The sequence below is a fragment of the Sminthopsis crassicaudata genome, chromosome 5 (genome assembly GCF_048593235.1).
Source record: "Sminthopsis crassicaudata isolate SCR6 chromosome 5, ASM4859323v1, whole genome shotgun sequence".
NCBI classification, from domain to species: Eukaryota; Metazoa; Chordata; class Mammalia; order Dasyuromorphia; family Dasyuridae; genus Sminthopsis; species Sminthopsis crassicaudata.
In genome coordinates this window covers 19576987-19594183 of record NC_133621.1, presented here as the reverse complement: position 1 = coordinate 19594183, position 17197 = coordinate 19576987, and the positions used below count along the sequence as shown (strand labels likewise).

The 17197-nt window shown below is 45.6% G+C and overlaps 1 protein-coding gene across 2 annotated transcripts in view; it reads left to right on the top strand.

The window, feature by feature from the left end:
* Positions 1 to 2676: 2676 nt before the first annotated feature.
* GPD1L (glycerol-3-phosphate dehydrogenase 1 like) overlaps positions 2677 to 17197 on the top strand; it is a 33240-nt gene continuing 18719 nt past the window's right edge. The window contains exon 1 of one of the 2 annotated variants that reach the window (XM_074267201.1): positions 2677 to 2735. In XM_074267201.1, coding sequence (XP_074123302.1) covers positions 2692 to 2735 — 44 coding nt within the window. In that variant the 5' untranslated portion in view covers positions 2677 to 2691. Of the gene's footprint in view, positions 2736 to 2957; positions 3235 to 17197 lie in introns of those variants that run through there. The other variant, XM_074267200.1, reaches the window with a different exon arrangement.

Below are 17197 nucleotides of genomic sequence, written 5' to 3'. Positions count from 1 at the left end.
TTTTTTATTTTTCTGTTTTTTAATTCAACCTATCCCAATAGATTGAATAAAGAATCATAGAAGAACCCAGCTGTCTTCTATTAAATATTAATGAGATATGCAAAAATATGTAAAGCATGCATGGTGATACATATTTGCAATGGGTCTTGTTTTTTTCTGGCCTCAGTATGTGGGAGGTGGAGGAAAAAGGAAGAAAATTCAGAACAAAAAAAAATTGAATTTAAAAAGGAAAAAATGTCCTCATAATTTGTGAGCTTTTGAAAAGCTATTTTTCATAAAAATTATGTTAATATGCAATGGATTTATTATTATTTTTAGTGAATAAATATTTTTAAGTAGATTAGTATTCCTAATAGGGTAAATACTGATGCATAGACTGCATAAACTAAAACTCTTTGGGGTCTTCTTCAATCATTTTGTCAATAGTATTTTATTTTTTCTAATTCAAGATAGTTTTCAACATTCATTTTTGTAGTAAGATTTTGAGTTCCCATTTTTTCCCCTACCTCCCTTCTCTCCCCTCCCCCAAGACAGCAAACAATCTGATTTAGGTTATACCTGTTCAATTATGTCCTCATTCATTTTGAAGAGTGTAAAGAGAGACCCCCAAACTGGAGAACTTCCGGTCTAAAAAAATCTCTAAAATTCCAACCAGATGCAAATCCCCCATGGGATCAGCTCTTGCCAAAGTTTATCTTAACTTTGTCATGTCCAGATACTAGCCTCTCACTAAAGGTTCTTTAGAAGTTTTAGCTATTTGATTGAAGGGTCTTTCTGTTTTCCCCTTAATTGGTATCCTCTTTGTCAGTTTGCTTAAACTAAGAAATCCCTTCTCAGAGCACTGAGTTTAAATGCATCAAACAAAATACAGAGGATTACAAAGGAACCCAATTCTATTGAAATAAAAATGTCATTTTTTTTTCTTCAACCAAGTTCTGGGAACCCCAAGGAATTTATGGACCATGGGTTAAGAGCCCCTGTTAAAATTCTAGGAATGAGGCAGCTTGGTTTATTAGAAGGAACACCAAGATTGAAGTCAAAGGGCTTAGGTTTGAGGTTAGACATCCCTCTTGGGGGACCTTGGTTTTTGCCCATAGTAGGTATTCAGCAGGTCAAGCTAGATAGACATTCAACTAGCATTTGCTGAGCACCCACTATGTACCAGGCAAGATGCCAAGAGTCGGACATATGAAGAAAGGCAAAGACATGATATCTATCCCCAAGAAGCTCACAGTCTCACAGAGGTGACAACCTGTCACTACTATGACAAACAAGACATAACGTGGTACACGAATGTTATGGAATATTCTTGTTCTGTAAGAAATGAGCAGCAGGAGGATTTCAGAGAGGCCTGGAGAGACTTACAGGAACTGCTGCTGAGTGAAAAGAGCGGGACCTGGAGATCATTGTGCACGGTGATAAGATTAGATAAGATTCTGATGACTTCAATGACTTGTGAGGAAGAGAGCCATCTGCCCCCAGAGAGAGGATTGGGAACTGAGTGTGGATCACAACATAACATTCTCACTCTTGCATTTTGTTTTCTTACTCATTTAATTTTTTTTTGATCTGATTTCTTTTGTGCAGCAAGATGATTGTATAACTATGTTTATACACATGGGATTTAAGACATATTTTAATTTATTTAACATATGTTGAATTGCTTGCCATCTAGGGGAGGAGGTGGAGGGAAGGAGGAGAAAATCTGAAACACAAGGCTGTGCAAAGGTCAATGTTGTCAGATTATCCGTGCGTATGTTTTGAAAATAAAAAGCTTTATTAAAAAAAAACAACCCCATAAGCAGTATAAATGGAAGATGTTTCCGAGGAAAGGTATTATGGTTAAGGAGGACAGGGAAGATGGGACGTTAGAAGGAAACCAGGAAAGTCAGGAAGGGACTGAAGGGGGATGGGGAGGGAGGAGGATTCCAGGTCAGGGACAGCAGGGGAAAATGCTGAGTCAAAAAATGGCTGATTGAATGAGAGGGACAGCAAGGGGGCCGGGGTCACTGGAGGCACTCAGAATGCTGAGTAACCAACAACCAATCAACGGGTCCTTCTAACTGGGAACTGGGCGCGGAAGAATTCAGGGGAAAGGAGGCCGGCTTCCACGCTAAAGTGGGTACTGAATCCCACCCCAGAGCACTTTCCAGGTTCTGAACTGCCCCGGGGAGGGTTAGTCCCCCACACGTGGGAACTCGCTGGAACTAAAACCGCCGGCGCTCCCTCCCTCCCCCACGGGGGACCTTAAGAAACCCTTCTGCTGGAGGGTTTTTATCTAAAGAAGCTCTTAGGGGACCCGGGCAAGGCAGGCCTGAGCGAACTGCTGTAGAATGGAACAAACAGTGGAAATGGAAAGAAGGAAAAACGGGCGCTTAAGAGCAACACTTAACTTTTCTATAAGGTTTGTAAAGTGACTTGCAAAGATTCTTTCGAGTCTCACGACCACCCTGGCAGGCCGAACTGACGGCTTACAGACCCGGCCGTGCTTCTTGCCCAGGCCGCACCAAACTTGGAGTCTGAAGAGCCGAGTTCAAATCCAGCCTCGGACGCTTCCTAACCGAGGGTTTTAGCACTCAGCCTCTGTCTGCCTCAGTTTCCTCACTTGTCAGAGAGCTTACGAGGACGGCTAAGGGTCCCTTGCGGGACTGCGTCAGACTTGGAGACTTCCCAGATTGGTGTCAGGATGACATGAGCTTATACAGTCACAGCGCTTTGCAAACTTCGAGGGGCAGGTGAGCACTCACTTGTTATTAATTTTAATATTAGTTGATGATGGCGATGGCCATGAGGACTCTAGAGTCCCTCCCGGGCCCACCCTCCTGCACAGTTCCGCCTCTGCCCCTCACACCTCCAGAAGGGGCTCCAGCTGTCCCGGCTCGCCCCGCGGGCTCCTGTGGGCACGAACTACAAGTCCCAGCGTGCCCCGGGGGCGTTGCGGGGGCGGGGCGCGTCCTCGCGGGCCGGGGCTCCGCCCGTCAGTCGGTGGATCATGGAGGGGCGGAGCGGTGCGGCCATTGGGCTAGGCGGGCCGAGCGGGCGGGGCGTCTCCTCTGGGGCGGCCCTGGGAAGCTGGAGGCCGGCGGGCTGGGGCTGGGGTTGGGCCCGGCGGCTGCTGTGGCCGCTCGAAACTGTCGGAGCCCTAGCGGCCGTCGGAGCTGCGAGAGTCGCCTCCTGGTCGTGGGCCATGGCCGCCGCGCCCCTGAGAGTGTGCATCGTGGGCTCGGGCAACTGGTGAGCGTGGTCCGGGGAGGAGGGGGAGCTGCTGCGCGGCTCCGGGGCCCCCGCGCGCCCCCCGCCGCCCCACGCGCGCCGCGCCCCCGTGGGCCCCGGGTGCTGCCCGGGGCTCCCGCTCCGTCCTCCCCATCTGCGGGACTGGGGAACGTTAGTTCCTTCTGCCGGACAGCCCCCCTCCCCCGCCGCCTCGCCGGGGACGTCGGTGACAGGGGCTCTCGCCCCCTATCCACCCCCCCCCCGTCCCGGCACTCCCGTTCCCCTTCCTGGGGACCGGCTCCCCCCTAGTTACCGCCCGGAAAGAGCCTTGAACTTGGGGCAGGCCGGCACCTGAGAGGACCCCCTGCCGCTCTGGGCCTGGCAGGCTCGGGCAGCACCTGGCAGCCCACGAGGCGGGCGGGCACCCCCTGCACCCCGTGCCCTCGTGCGTGGGCCCGCGACCACTGACACCCCCTCCCCGCAGGAGGCTGCGGCCCCCGAGGTGCGTGGACAAGTTTGCGTGGGAGCTGGACCGTTTCCAGTCTCCGCTCCTTTACCGCCCCCCAAGGAGAGGGAGCCCCGGGGGTGGGGGGCACCCGGAATACGAATGGCAAAGAGAGGGGGCTTCTGGGTCCCGGCACTGGGCTCGGCTGGGGCTGCGCTTGGGGGCCGCACCGCACGGCGGCTTCTGCAGGAAGACGTTTCCCACGCAGCTGTGGACCTGCCACGAGGGAGGGCGGTTGACTTGGAACCGGGCTCTGTCCCTTCCCCCTTTCTCCTGCTACCCTTGGCCTCCCCCTCCTAGTTCTGGAGCCTCGAGGCCTGACTTGGGAGGCCAAGGGCAAAAAAATGGGGGAAAGTGGCAGCTTCCCTATGGTGGGGAGCTTCCTTCTCCTTTTTCCACCCCCTTCTCTGGCGGCCCTGGATGCTGCTCGTTTCTTGGGCCTCTCCCCCCCCTCCACCCGGGGACTTCTCCACTTTCCCACCTTTGTCCCAGTCCCGTCTGGAGGGCCCTCTTCCCCCTCCCCTTCTCCAGCCTTCAGCACTTTCCCTTCTCTCCTTGTTCCCCCTTTGGAAACATTGTCTCCCCTTTGCAGTTACTTTGTATCTTAATATGAACTTATCAGTGCCCTTGGGCCTCTCCTGGGCCCTGTTAGTTCCTCAGGCTTTTTGAGGTTTATTGTCTGAGTGTCCCCAGGCTAGCACAGACTTGTGGGAGGGAGCCTAGGCCTCAGTTCCCTGCTCTGGGAAACATGCTCCTTGACCTCGGAGGTCCCTAAGTTTGAGTCTGCAAAACTCCCCTCCTGCCTGGGACTGCTTGGGCAGCAGGTGCCCCGAGGCTTGCCAGGGAGCCCTTCCCTATTGCCACACATCAGGAAGACATTGTTTACTCTGTTATCCTCTCCATGTTGGCGCTGGCACCAGATGCCCAGTGTTCTTTGCTAAGAGCCTCGCTGTATAACAGGCGGAGAGGCTGCCTCCTGGGTCCAATCTCCCGCTGACCCATGATCCTCAGCGCCCCACCTTCCATCCTCCGGCCACCTTTTTCCAGAGTTCTCATAAAAGCCTTTCAGGTTGGCAAAGCCTTTTGCCCACAGAACAGCCCCGGGAGGTGGATACTGTTGTTGTTACTGTTGCACAGATGAGGAGGGAGACTCACCAGCGGCCTGGAGACTCCTAACTTGGTGATGAAAGCCTGGGCTTTTCACCTCCCAGAGAAATGCTTGATCCACTCTGCCCTACTGTGTGCAGGGAAGTAATGAGGGGCATCTGGTGGCTCACCCCGCCTTGACCCCAGCAGGGTTGGGGAATGAACAAGAATTCAGAGCCTCTCCAAGGGAGATGGTCCCAATGGGAACACCAGATCATCCCCATCTTGCATCTTTTTCCTGGCTTTGGGAATCTCACTCATACTTCCCAACTTTGTCAATGATTTGAATGAGTATGAATGGATGTGTAGCCTTATGACTAGGTTATCAGATTAAGAATTTTTCGCACCCTGAACTGGGACCTTATCCTTAGGCCCCTTTGTAAAAGGTAGGACTGGACACCTTCGAGTCTCCTCTAAGCCGCAGGGGTTGTTAATCCAGAGTCCATTGTGCTTTTGCTTTTTTAATTTTTAAATATTTTAATTAATAGGGTAACTAGCTTCGTTTATAATGTGGTGGAATGTATTTTACACATTTAAAAGCATATTCCGAAGGGAGTCCATAGGACTGCCCTGGGTTCAAGACACTTCCTGCTGCAGCCAGAGGGCAGGATGATTGGGAGCTGACTGTGGATTCTAGGAGTTGAACCTTGATTGGCCTCGTTGGGCCCCTTGGCTCGTTGCCACCTAATCCAGAGACCTGGGAGGAGTTTTGACTTTGGGGAGTGCTGACCTTCTCTTGGCGTGGGTATGTGCCCCACCCTCTCAGTCCTTTTGTCCCTGTGCCTGGCACAGTCTGCCAGCTCCCAGGAGACCAAAGGGTAGTTGGGACTGTTGTAATGAATTTCCCTGTAGTCAGGAACATGGCTCAGGGCCCACTTCCTTTTAAGTGAAAGGTCAGATGTATACATATATTGCATTTAATTTAAACTTAACATATTTAACATGTATTGGTTAATCTGCCATCTGGGGGAGGGGGGAAGGAGGGGGAAAATTAGAACAAAAGGTTTGGCAATTGTCAATGTTGTGAAATTACCCGTGCATATGTCTTGTAAATAAAAGCTATTTAAAAAAAAAAAAAAGTGAAAGGTCAGGCATAACACCCATTTGCCAGTTCATGTGAGGATCCCGAGGGGAGTGTAGCTAGATCTCTTTTATACAAAGCCTTTTACAAGTATTAACTTATGTGATCCTCCCAGTGACCTGGGAAGTAGTGCCATTATTATCCTCTTTTTACAGCAGAGGAAAGTGAGGCAGAGAGCTGTCAGGTGATTCAAGAGGTGCACAACTAGGAACAGCTGAAGCCCTATTTGAATTCAGATCTTCCTGACTCCAAACCCAGCACCTTGATTTTACAGATGAGTAAACTGAGACTCAGAGAAAAGATGGGACTTAACTCTCCTAGTTATAAAGTTATAAAGTGTATAAAGGGCACAGGAAGGGAAAGCACACAAGATGAGAAGGTTGAGTCCATGCTACCTCCCTTTGCCCTTCCATGGGAGAAGTTGGGCAGATTTGCCCCTACTCGGCAGCCCCTCACAGCCCTAGGTCTCCATCATCCTCCTTTTCTGGTCCTCCTCCTCATAAGAAAAGAGGGCACTTGATTTCCCTCCTTTTAGACAGGATGATCTCTGGGTTTGTTAGCACATGGAAGTGTTAAGTTCTGTGACTCCCACTTGTAAAAGGTAGTAAGGCACAGGGAGAATTGGGGGAAGATAGTTGGGAATAAATCCTGGTTTGGCTGGTGACTCATTATGTCCCTGGGCTGTTTACACCTCTAAAATGAGAGGTTATTGGAGGCTGTGGCTAGCAAATAACCTTAAATTTGGAAATAATGAGCAGTGGGATTGGTTGGTCAGGTTTCCTTAAGTCATATCAATATTGTGAGATCCCTTGTGGGTCAATGGGGGTAGGAATTGGAGGGTTTTTTTAGTGTTAGGCAAATTACTTAGTTTCTACCATCTGTGAATGAGTATAAAACTTGCTCTGCCTACTCACTTGTAGGTGCTATTGATCATCCTTCTCTCCTGCCTCTCAGTAGAACTTTGAACTCTTCCCCTGACTTTGGGAGGTGAGCTTTTGTCTTAACCTTGCCAGGGACAAATGCCACCTGAACTTTTCTTCTCCCATTTGAATGGAAGCTCTTTGAGGGCAGGGGCCATTTTGCTGTTGTTTATATTTGCTTCCCATATTTGCCTGGCATATAGTAAGCGCTTAATAAATGCTTCATCTGATAATAATAGCATTTCTATAGTAGCTAGCATAGTTAGCTACTTTACTTGTTTGTCCTCATCCTCAAAGGCCACGACATCAAGGAATTGATGCTATAACATACAAGGGAATTGGATCGAAGTGAGGGAGGGTTGGGCTCCATTCTCTCCTCCAGAGCCATCTGCTAGTTTAGTAGCTAGAAGTAGTAGCATTTTATATAGTATTTTAATGTACATAAAATGCTTTCTACATTAGATCTCATTTGATCCTCACATTAGCTTCAGGAGGTATATCCCTCCCCATTTTACTGATGAGGAAGTGAAGAGATGAAATAATTAAATGTCTTCCCAGGGCCACATAGTTCATAAATTTCTGGGGCAAAATCTTTCTGCCTCTACTTTTATTGAGTTGTTAGATAATATTTGTAAAGTGTTTAGCACAGTGCCTGCTTAATAAAGGCTCCCTTTCTTTTGTAAGGGTCAAATGAGATGTTTATAAAGAGCTTTGCAAACATTGGAGCTATTTATCACGAGCAAAGAGTTCATATCTTTGAAGTGCTCTAAAAGTCAGTTTTATTTACCAATAGTAGCTATCAGGCAGTATCCAGTCAAAGGTGTCATTTGGGTTGATTTTCTAGGAGTGGAAATGAATTGTTAATCATTGAACCACACTCTTTCAAGAGAGCCAGCCAGGGCAGAGCTGGGCAGTCGGTCTGGATCAAGGCCATGTTGTGCCCTCATTAGTGAAATGTTCTGAACAACTGAGTGGGCCAGGAGAATAATAGTCAGCAAGGTGACCAAAGGCTGGGGGGGGGGGGGGTAAAGTGGCCATAGAAGTTGGTTCAAATAGTGTACAGAATTGTTATTATGAACGTGTCCTCTTGACTGAAGGAGGCCTCCGAGACACGCCCCCCCCTCACTTTGCAGATGAGGAAACTTGAGGCCCTGGGAGGGAGGGACTTGGTAGGTCAGCCATGAGTTCCAGGAAGCATAAACATCCAAGCTCAGATCCTGCTAGGTGCCAGACCCCTTACAATAGAAATATTGCAATCAACCTTCATGTTCTCAAATCACAGATGCTTCCTTCAAGGTACCAGAAAAGACTGCCTTTCCCTCCAGCTCTCCCACTCCAGTAGGTGTCCCTTCTACCTCCCTGCTTCTGGAAGTGGAAGCTATATAAGAATGGGGCCTGTTTCATTCTTTGTTTTTCTATCCCCAGACTCCATCCTAAGGCCTGCTGTGTGCTGGAACTCTATCTTTCCAGAAATCAGCAGGAGTCAGGATCACTAAACGTCTTTATTCTAGATCTTTACCGTCGCCTCCAACGCCAGGTCACGAGTGCAAGTGAGCGTGAGTTCCACCACCCAAGTTTCTCTTGCTCCTCCCACACAAGTCACTTCCCTCTCTTTGTCTCACCAATCAAGTCAGCACAGAACAGCTGGGGAGGGTCAACCTTAAACAAGTTAATAGGGAACCGTCCAATTGGCAATTAGTCTCACGTGCTTCATCATCCAAGTGCATTGCTCAGTTCTAGCCCTTTACAGCCGTGGAGTAGGGATTCGTTTCTAAGTGCTTGTTGCTTAAACAAGAAAGAGTGAAGTCCATAACTTGTCACTCACGGCCATTATTTACATTCTGTTTCTTTTTTGTGGCATTGTGTATGCTAGAATCAGGAAGTCCTGGGTTCAGATCCTGCCCCTGAACTCTACTTACTGGCTTTGTGACCAGGAGTGATTCAGTTAACTTCCAAGCCTCCCTTAACTCTTGATAAGTGACTTAAGATAAGGAGAAGCTATGGGGAAATCACAAGAATTTAAGGACCTTTCCAAATTTTGACATACTCTTTATTCTGTATAATTGTATTTCAGCAAACTGGATTACTTTGTTCAGTTTCGTGCCTGGCTCTAACACTAGCTGGCCGTGATGTTCCAATTCAACAACTTAAAAAAAAAAATCATCGCCATATTTTGTTTGAACCCAAACAAGATCCATTCATCACCAGCTCCTCTCCCCAAAAAGCAGAAGGAAAAGTTAAACAATTGCTAACTGAAAGGAGCAACTGAGAGTAACAGTAAGGGGGGCATAAGTGACCAGGGTTTCCTTGTGTCCGGGCAAGTGAAAGTTGTTAATATGAAAGTAACCCCCTTACTGTAAAATTGCCCAATCCAGTGTCAGTGAAAATATTTGATATGAAAGGAACAGTGACATTGAAATTGACCAGTTTGTTATCTCTATGGTTATTATTTTTTTAAACATTCAATTCAAGAAATCCTATATTAAGCAGATTTTTTCTTCACTTAACAATCTATTTTCTCTATATTATAGCTTCATCAGGGGGAAAAAAAAAACAAAAAAACCCCTTTATTCAGAAAATAGATATCTCAGTCTACTGCAGCAATTCTTCCCCTTTTTGTATCCTGGCAGTCTGAATGATCCTGTGGGTTCCTCAGAATAACATTTTTAATCACATAAAATAGGACTAAAAAGGAAACAGTTGTATTGTGGTAATTATTAAAATAGTAAGCAAAATCTTAAAAGTTCAGATCCTGGCTTAAGAGTTTCTGGGTAGGCTGGGTATGTGACCCTGGGCAAGTCATTTAACTCTCCCTCAGTTTCCTCAATTGTAAGGTGGGGATAACGACTCCTGTCTGCTAGGGTTGTTATGAGGATCAAATAAGAATTAAAAACAGACTTAGCTCAATGCCTCCCTTGTGCTGTGAGTACTGATGAGTCTCTTTCCTCATCTGCAAAATGGGAATTATATTCTCTAACTATTGCTTGAGCCTGGTTAGGATTAGCACAGTGGATGTGAAATCACTATGAGAGTCAGGTAGGAGTTGAACGCTTGTTTTCTGGTTTCCTAGGCCTGAACAGGTCAGAAGCAGCAATTTAGGAGTTAGGAGACAGGCCCATTGCTGGCTGGGAAGTGAGAATTGACAGCCCTTCTGTGAGGGAATAGGAATCAAGTACAGAAAGCAGAGAGTACCAACTTTAAGGCCTGGGGGGGAGGGAGGAGTAGACTACCTGGAAAGAGGATGGCCCCACCCATCGCCTTCCTGGCTTCTTTGTTTTAAGTATTCTGGTGTGAGGTATTTCTGTCAGTCAGACAGTTAGCATTTATTAAGCACCTACTATATGCCAGGCACAGTGTTATTATGTGTTGGGGTTTTTTTTTTTTTTTCCAAGCATTGTTTCATTTATCCTCAAAATAGATTTCTTATGATCAGCTTGATGGATGTGACTCTTTTCAACACTGACGTGACTCATGGCAATTCCAATAGACTGATAGAGAGAGCCACCGGCATCTAGAGAGAACTGTGGGACTGAATGTGGATCAAAGTGTAATGTTTTCAGCATGTGATGGTGGTGTGTGTTTGCTTTTTTTTTTTTTTTCCTTATGGTTTTTTTCCTTTCGATCCGATTTTTCTTGCACATGATCAATATGGAAAAAAGTTGCACATGTTTAATAAAAAGCTATTTTTTAAAATGGCAAAAAAACAAAAGCAATAGACTTCTTGTACAACCATCTCTAGTCCTGGCTTGCCCATAGCTAGGAGCTCAGTATGGGCAAGTGGTTACTCTGTGCTTCACTTTGCTCAGCTGGAAGACATCAGGGCAAGTGTGTCCCTCAGAAGAGGGGAGTTGTGGGCGGGGTGGGGGTGGCTGTTGAGATCCTCAGAAATGTGGCCGGAGACCCAGAAGCGGGCCCCTGGTGGCTCCTGTCCCCAGTGGATGGAGGGATGCGGTGTGGGAAGTTGTCCATCTTCTCTGAGAACACCTGGAAGAGCAGAGAACACATTTTCTGTTTCCGTCCAGATTCATGAATGAACAAGATGTTGGTGCTTGGAGGGAGAGAGCTTCTCTCTGTTCCGTGGGAAGCCCCACTTCTCTCCCTGCAGGTGGAAAACACGAGACTAGGACACAGATCCTCCCTCTGGGGGGAAAAAGCCTCACCCACTTCATGCCTATTGAAGCCATCGCTCAGATACCCAAGAGTTGGAGAGGGCTGTGTAGGCCATTGAACTCTGCCTTGCCGGTGTCTTCTTGTTTTTCCCCTATCAGACCCCCCAGTTAGTCTCAGCAAATATTAAGCACCATCTGTGTGCCAGGTACTGTGCTAAGCTCTGGGAGTACAGAGAAGGGCTCTTAGGGAGTTCCCAGCAGGCAAGCTACCTTCAGAGGGATGGAATCCATAGAGCAGTCACCAAGATGGGAGGAGGACAGGGAAAGGAGGGGGCACTTTCACTGAGACATGAAGGAATCCAGGCAGAGGTGGAGATGAGAGTGAGCATTCCCAGCAGGGAGGCCTGGGAAGGCTCCAGGAGGGAGGACCTTGTAGCCCTTATTGGATGGCAGGACATGTTGGGGCTGTGTAGAGGGGCAAGAAGCCTGCAAAGGAGGGAGGGGGACAAGTACTGATGCCAAGGGGTTTCCTGGATCAAGAACAGAACTTCTGCTGGATAATCTAGCACAGTATATTAAGTGCATCAGTGATCTGGGTGATATTAATGGCCATATTAGTGAGCAAGCCCTCTACCTTCAAAAATAGGTTTTTTATTAATAACAATCATAGTCAACAATGATCACAATGCTAGATCACTGGCAATTGTGAACAATGTAGCAGGAAGGATGAGGAGTTTTAAGGAATGATGGCTCCCTTCCCCAAGAAGTTTCCCTGTCCCTCAAAAATGTCCCTGTTTCCCTCTTTCCCTAATATGGGATTGAGCCCTGGGACCTTTATTAGATTTAAGGTGATGTTCTTCAGTGTCTAATTCCTAACAGAGGATACAACATGGTGGCAACAGGAAAGGCAGGACTGGGGCAACTCAAAACTCTTCTCTTTGGATCTGCCCCAAGTCCTCTTCGGCTTTTTTGGATGCTGGAGTGTTATGGGCCAGAACTTGAAACTAAGTGGAAGTGAGGAGACAATGGTTAAATCTAGGTTAGCACTGATTTAATCCTCCAACAAATAATGGTTTTCTAGTGATATAATGATTGTTGTTCACTCAGTGTGGAACATATAAGCTGGGAGCCTTAGCCAGGAGAGACGTTTGGAGAGAAGGCAAAGGACTGGCGGCAGGAGCTTAAGCTCTCGGAACCAAGGAGAGAGGAAGGCCTCTAAGAAAGCTAACCGGGCCTCAGGAAAGGAGACAAGACTTTGAAAGAGACAATAAAGGATTTGGGCTTTAACCCCTGGCTGCATATGGGGTGATTACTGAACTGGAACGAAGGCTGCCTCCAGAGACCCCAAGAAAACCTCAACAGAGAACATTGCATTTTAGAACATTACACTGTAGCCCTTTGGTTGGCAGTCTACTGAAGCATTTGGAGCTTTTTCTGAGGATAATGTTTTATTTAACAATGGAAGGAAATGCTAATTTTTAGTTTGAGGTTAATTAAAATAAAAATGCCAGTTTTTCCTCCCAATCCTATTTACAGTCTACCCAGGGCATCTGCACTGAAAGCCAGGGTGATTAATGGAATTGGGGGGGTCCCCATCTCATGGTCATAAGGGAAAGCAAGGACGGAAACATAAGTTCCATTCATCTCGACACCTGAAGGAGGCCGAAAAAATGCTGCCTTTTATATCAAGAAGACTTTTCTGTACCAGGCTTCTCTAGAAGAAGACTAGATATACTTCTGCCTGAGTTGCAAGGAGTACTGCAAAGAACCCTAACTTGGACAGGAGAGGAGCTCAGTTCAAATCCTGACCCCTTTTACTTAACATTTCTGGGGGTCAGTTGTCTCATCTCTAAAAGGAGAGGTTTGACTAAGAAGGAAATTTCTGATTAAAAGGTCCTGTGAACCTCAAGTCTGAGAAGCATCGTTTTTTGCACTTTATCTTTTTCCAATTATATGTAAATATAGTTCTCAGCATTCATTTCTGTAAGATTTTGAGTTCCAAATTTTTCTTTCAGTTCCCTTCCCCAAGATGGCAGTCAATCTGATAGGGGTTATACGTGTACAATTGTATTAAACATTTTCCTACATTAGTCATGTTGGGAAAGAAAAATCAGAACAAAAGGAAAAAAACAAAGCAAAAAAAGTGAAAATATTCTGCTTCGATCCACATTCAAACTCCATGAGTTCTTTCTGTGGATGTGGGTAGCACTGTCTATCATGGGTCCTTTGGGATGGTCTTGGATCGCTTCATTGCTGAGAAAAGCTAAATCAGCCACAATTGATCCTCCACACAATGTTGCTGTTATCACGTACAATGATCTCCTGGTCCTGCCCACTTCACTCAGCATCAATTCAGGTAAGTTTGTCCAGATTCTTCAGAAAGCAACTGCTCATTGTTGCTTCTAGAACAATAACACATGTCCATAGCATTCATATACCAGCACTTATTCAGCCATTTCCTAATTGAGGGGCATCCACTTTATTTCCAGTTTCTAGCCACTACAAAAAGCTGCTACAAACATTTCTGCACACGTGAGTCCTTCCCCTCCCTTTGTAATTCTTTATAGTTTTATAGCCTTTTGGGCATCATTCCAAATTGCTCTCCAGAATGGTGGTGTCAGTTTACAACTCCACCACAGTGCTTTAGGGCCCCAAATTTCCCACATTTGTCATTTTCTCTGTCATATTAGCCAACCTGATAAGTATGATTTGCATTTCTCTAATAGTGATTTAGAGCATTTTTTGATATGATTATAATTTTAATTTCTTCATCTGAAAACTGCCCATCATATCCATTGATCATTAACCATTTTTTAAATGAGGTTTTTTATTTTCAAAACATGAACAAGGATAATTTTTTAACATTGACTTTTGAAAAACCTTGTGTTCCAATTTTTCCCCCTTCCTCCCACCGTCTCCCCTAATGACAAGTAATCCAATATGTGTTAAACATGGTAGAAATATATGTCAAATCCAGCCATTCTGGAGAGCAAATTGGAACTATGCTCAAAAAGTTATTTAACCCAGCAGTGTTTCTACGGGGTTTATATCCCAAAGGGATTTTAAAGAAGGGAAAGGGACCCACATGTGCAAAAATGTTTGTGGCAGAAACTGGAAACTACGTGGGTGCCCATCAATTGGAGAATGGCTGAATAAATTGTGGTATATAAATATTATTGTTCTGTAAGAAATGATCAGCAGGAGGATTTCAGAGAGGCCTGGAGAGATTTATATGAACTGATGCTGAGTGAAGTGAGCAGGACCAGGAGATCATTGTATACTTCGACAACAATACTGTATGATGATCAATGCTGATGGACGTGGCTCTCTTAAACAATGAGATGAACCAAATCAGTTCCAATAGAGCAGTAATGAACTGAACCAGGCACACCCAGAGAAAGAACTCTGGGAGAAGACTATGAACCACTACATAGAATTCCCAATCTCTCTATTTTTGTCCACCTGCATTTTTTACTTCTTTCACAGGCTAATGGTACACTATTTCAAAGTCCGATTCTTTTTGTACAGCAAAACAACTGTTTGGACATGTATACATGTATTGTATTTAACACATACTTTAACATATTTAACATGTATTGATCAACCTGCCATCTGGGGGAAGGTTGGGGGAAGGAGGGGAAAAATTGGAACAAAAGGTTTTGCAATTGTCAATGATGAAAAATTACCCATGCAGAAAATTTTTGTAAAAATTAAATAAATCAAAAAAAAAAAAGAAATACATGTCAAATCCAATATAGGCATACATATTTATACAATAATCTTTCTGCACAAGGAAAATCAGATCAAAAAGGAAAAAAATGAGAAAGAAAATAAAATTCAGGCAAACAACAAAAAAAGTGAGAATGCTCTGTTGTGGTCCACCCTCAGTTCCCAAGTCCTCTCTCTGGGTGCAGATGGCTCTCTTTATCACGAGATCATTGGAATTGGTCTGAATCATCTCATTGTTGGAGGAATGACTTGTATTCTTATAAATTTGACCGAGTTCTCGATACATTTGAGAAGTGAGGTTTTTATCAGAGATACTTGCCATTAAAAATTGGTTCCTAGCTTTCTGCTTTCCTTCTAATCTTGGTTGCAGTGGTTTTATTTTTTAATTTAATGTAATCAAAAGTATTTCCCATTTCCTAATGCTCTCTACTGTTCTTCCTTTGTCATAGATCGTACAGGTAAACTGTCCTTTGCTCCTAATTTGCTTGTGCTATCACCCTTTGTGGCTAAATCATGTACCCATTTTGACCTTATTTATCTAGGTATCTGGTGTGAGATGGTGATCTGGGCCTTGTTTCTGCCAAATGTTTTCCAGTTTTCCAATGATCTTTGTCAGATACTGAGTTCTTATCTCAGGAGCTGGAGTCTGGGCTCCTCAAACAGTAGATTATGACAGTCATTTACTGCTGTGTCTTGGGGACTAAGTCTGTTCCCTGACCCACCACTCTTGTTTCTTAGTAGCAGTTAGTTTTGATACTTGATATTGATAATTTAGTTTGAGATCTGGTACAGCGAGGCTATCCTTCCTTCTTTGCATTTTTTTCACTAATCTTTTGATATTCTTTTTCTAATATTCTTCCAGATGAATTTTGAGATATTTGTTCTAGCTTAATGAAATATTTTTTTTTAATAATTTGATTGCTATGACACTGAACAAGTAAATTAATTTAGGTAGAATTGTCATTTTTTTTTTAGGTTGGACTACCCATGAGCAATGGATATTTTTCCAGTTATTTAGATCTGACTTTATTCGTGTGTTCATGTAGTTTCTGGGTTTGTCTTGGCAGGTAGCCTCCCAGATATTCCATATTGTTTATGGTTATTTTAAGTGGAATTCCTCTATTTTGCTGCAGGATTTTGTTGGTGGTAATATAGAAATGATGATTTATGTGGATTTATTTTGTGTCCTGCAACTTTACTAAAGTTATTCATTAGTTCAACTAATTTTTAGTTGCTTCCCAGGATTCTGTAAGGATGCCATCATATCATCTGCAAAGGCTGATTCTTTACTTGCTCATTGCCCATTCTAATTTCTTCTCTTAGGGAAAATAAATCCTGTTACAATAGAATTTTCGTGCACTGGCAAAGCCCAGAAGAGTGAACGAGTCCAGTTAGTAATGTGAAAGTTGGAGGCCTTCTGGGTTGAAGAGGTCAAGCTCCCTTTCAGTCTCTAACATATCTGACAGGAGATCGCTCCCAAGGACCGGGAACTCATTCCCTTCACAGTTTCTCATTCTGTGGTTGCTAGAAAGCACTTGCCTTTTTTAAACTGCAACCTTACACATTGGAGCTTCCCAGCCATTGGTCCCTGAAGCTCCTTGATCACCCACAGATGTTTATTAAGTGTTTGCTGAATGCCAGGCCCTGTACTGTGCCGAATGTTTTGTTGTCTTCTCTTTTCGGGGCTGTTTCCCCGCTTCCTTCACTAGTCCTGTGTCATGGCTTCCAGACTTCTCAAGGTCAGTGTCATATTCAGGAGGGCTTTGGACAGGCTGTCTGGCCTTGGCCCCAGACCTGGGTTCCCAGCTGGCCCTCCCACAGAGTAGCTGCGTGAACGTGGGTGAAAGCCTCCAAGTCAGTCGTCATCATCATTCCTCCTCCGTGGCCCTGATGGCTGAAGGTGACCTTGGGTTTTCAGGGCTTGGCCAAGGAAGACCTTGCTCTGCCTGGGGCCCAGGGAGAGGGGGGCGTGACAGGCAGGACAGGCCTGATTGGATGGACTGAAGGACCAGATCCTGCCCAGGCGAGGTGGGCAGCCTGACACCTGGGGGAGCCAAAAAATAGGAATCTTCCCTCCCGCCACAGCAGAGAACTGGAAGGACTTTGGAGGTCACCTGATCCCCTTTTTTTCAGATGAGCCTAGAAAAGTTAAGTAGGGGTGACCAGAACGCCTCTGCTTTGAGGTGGCCAAGCTGAGACCAGACCCAAGCCCCATGACCCCAGGCTGTCACAAGCAGAACACCTTTGGGGAGGGAGAACAGTCTCCCCATTTCTTGGGGTGATATGACCCCAGCTCACCCCGGAAGTTGGGAGCAGGGCTTGGAAAGCCAGTGAGAACTCGGGAGAATTCTGGGAGTACTTAGGAAGCACTTCCTGGGTGCCTGATTCTGTCTGGAGCCCAGAACAAATTCTCTGGGGGTCTCTGGGGGTCTGAGACCTGGCCAGAGACATAGTCTCTGCATGCTTGGGGGCTTTGTGGGGACACCCCGGTATT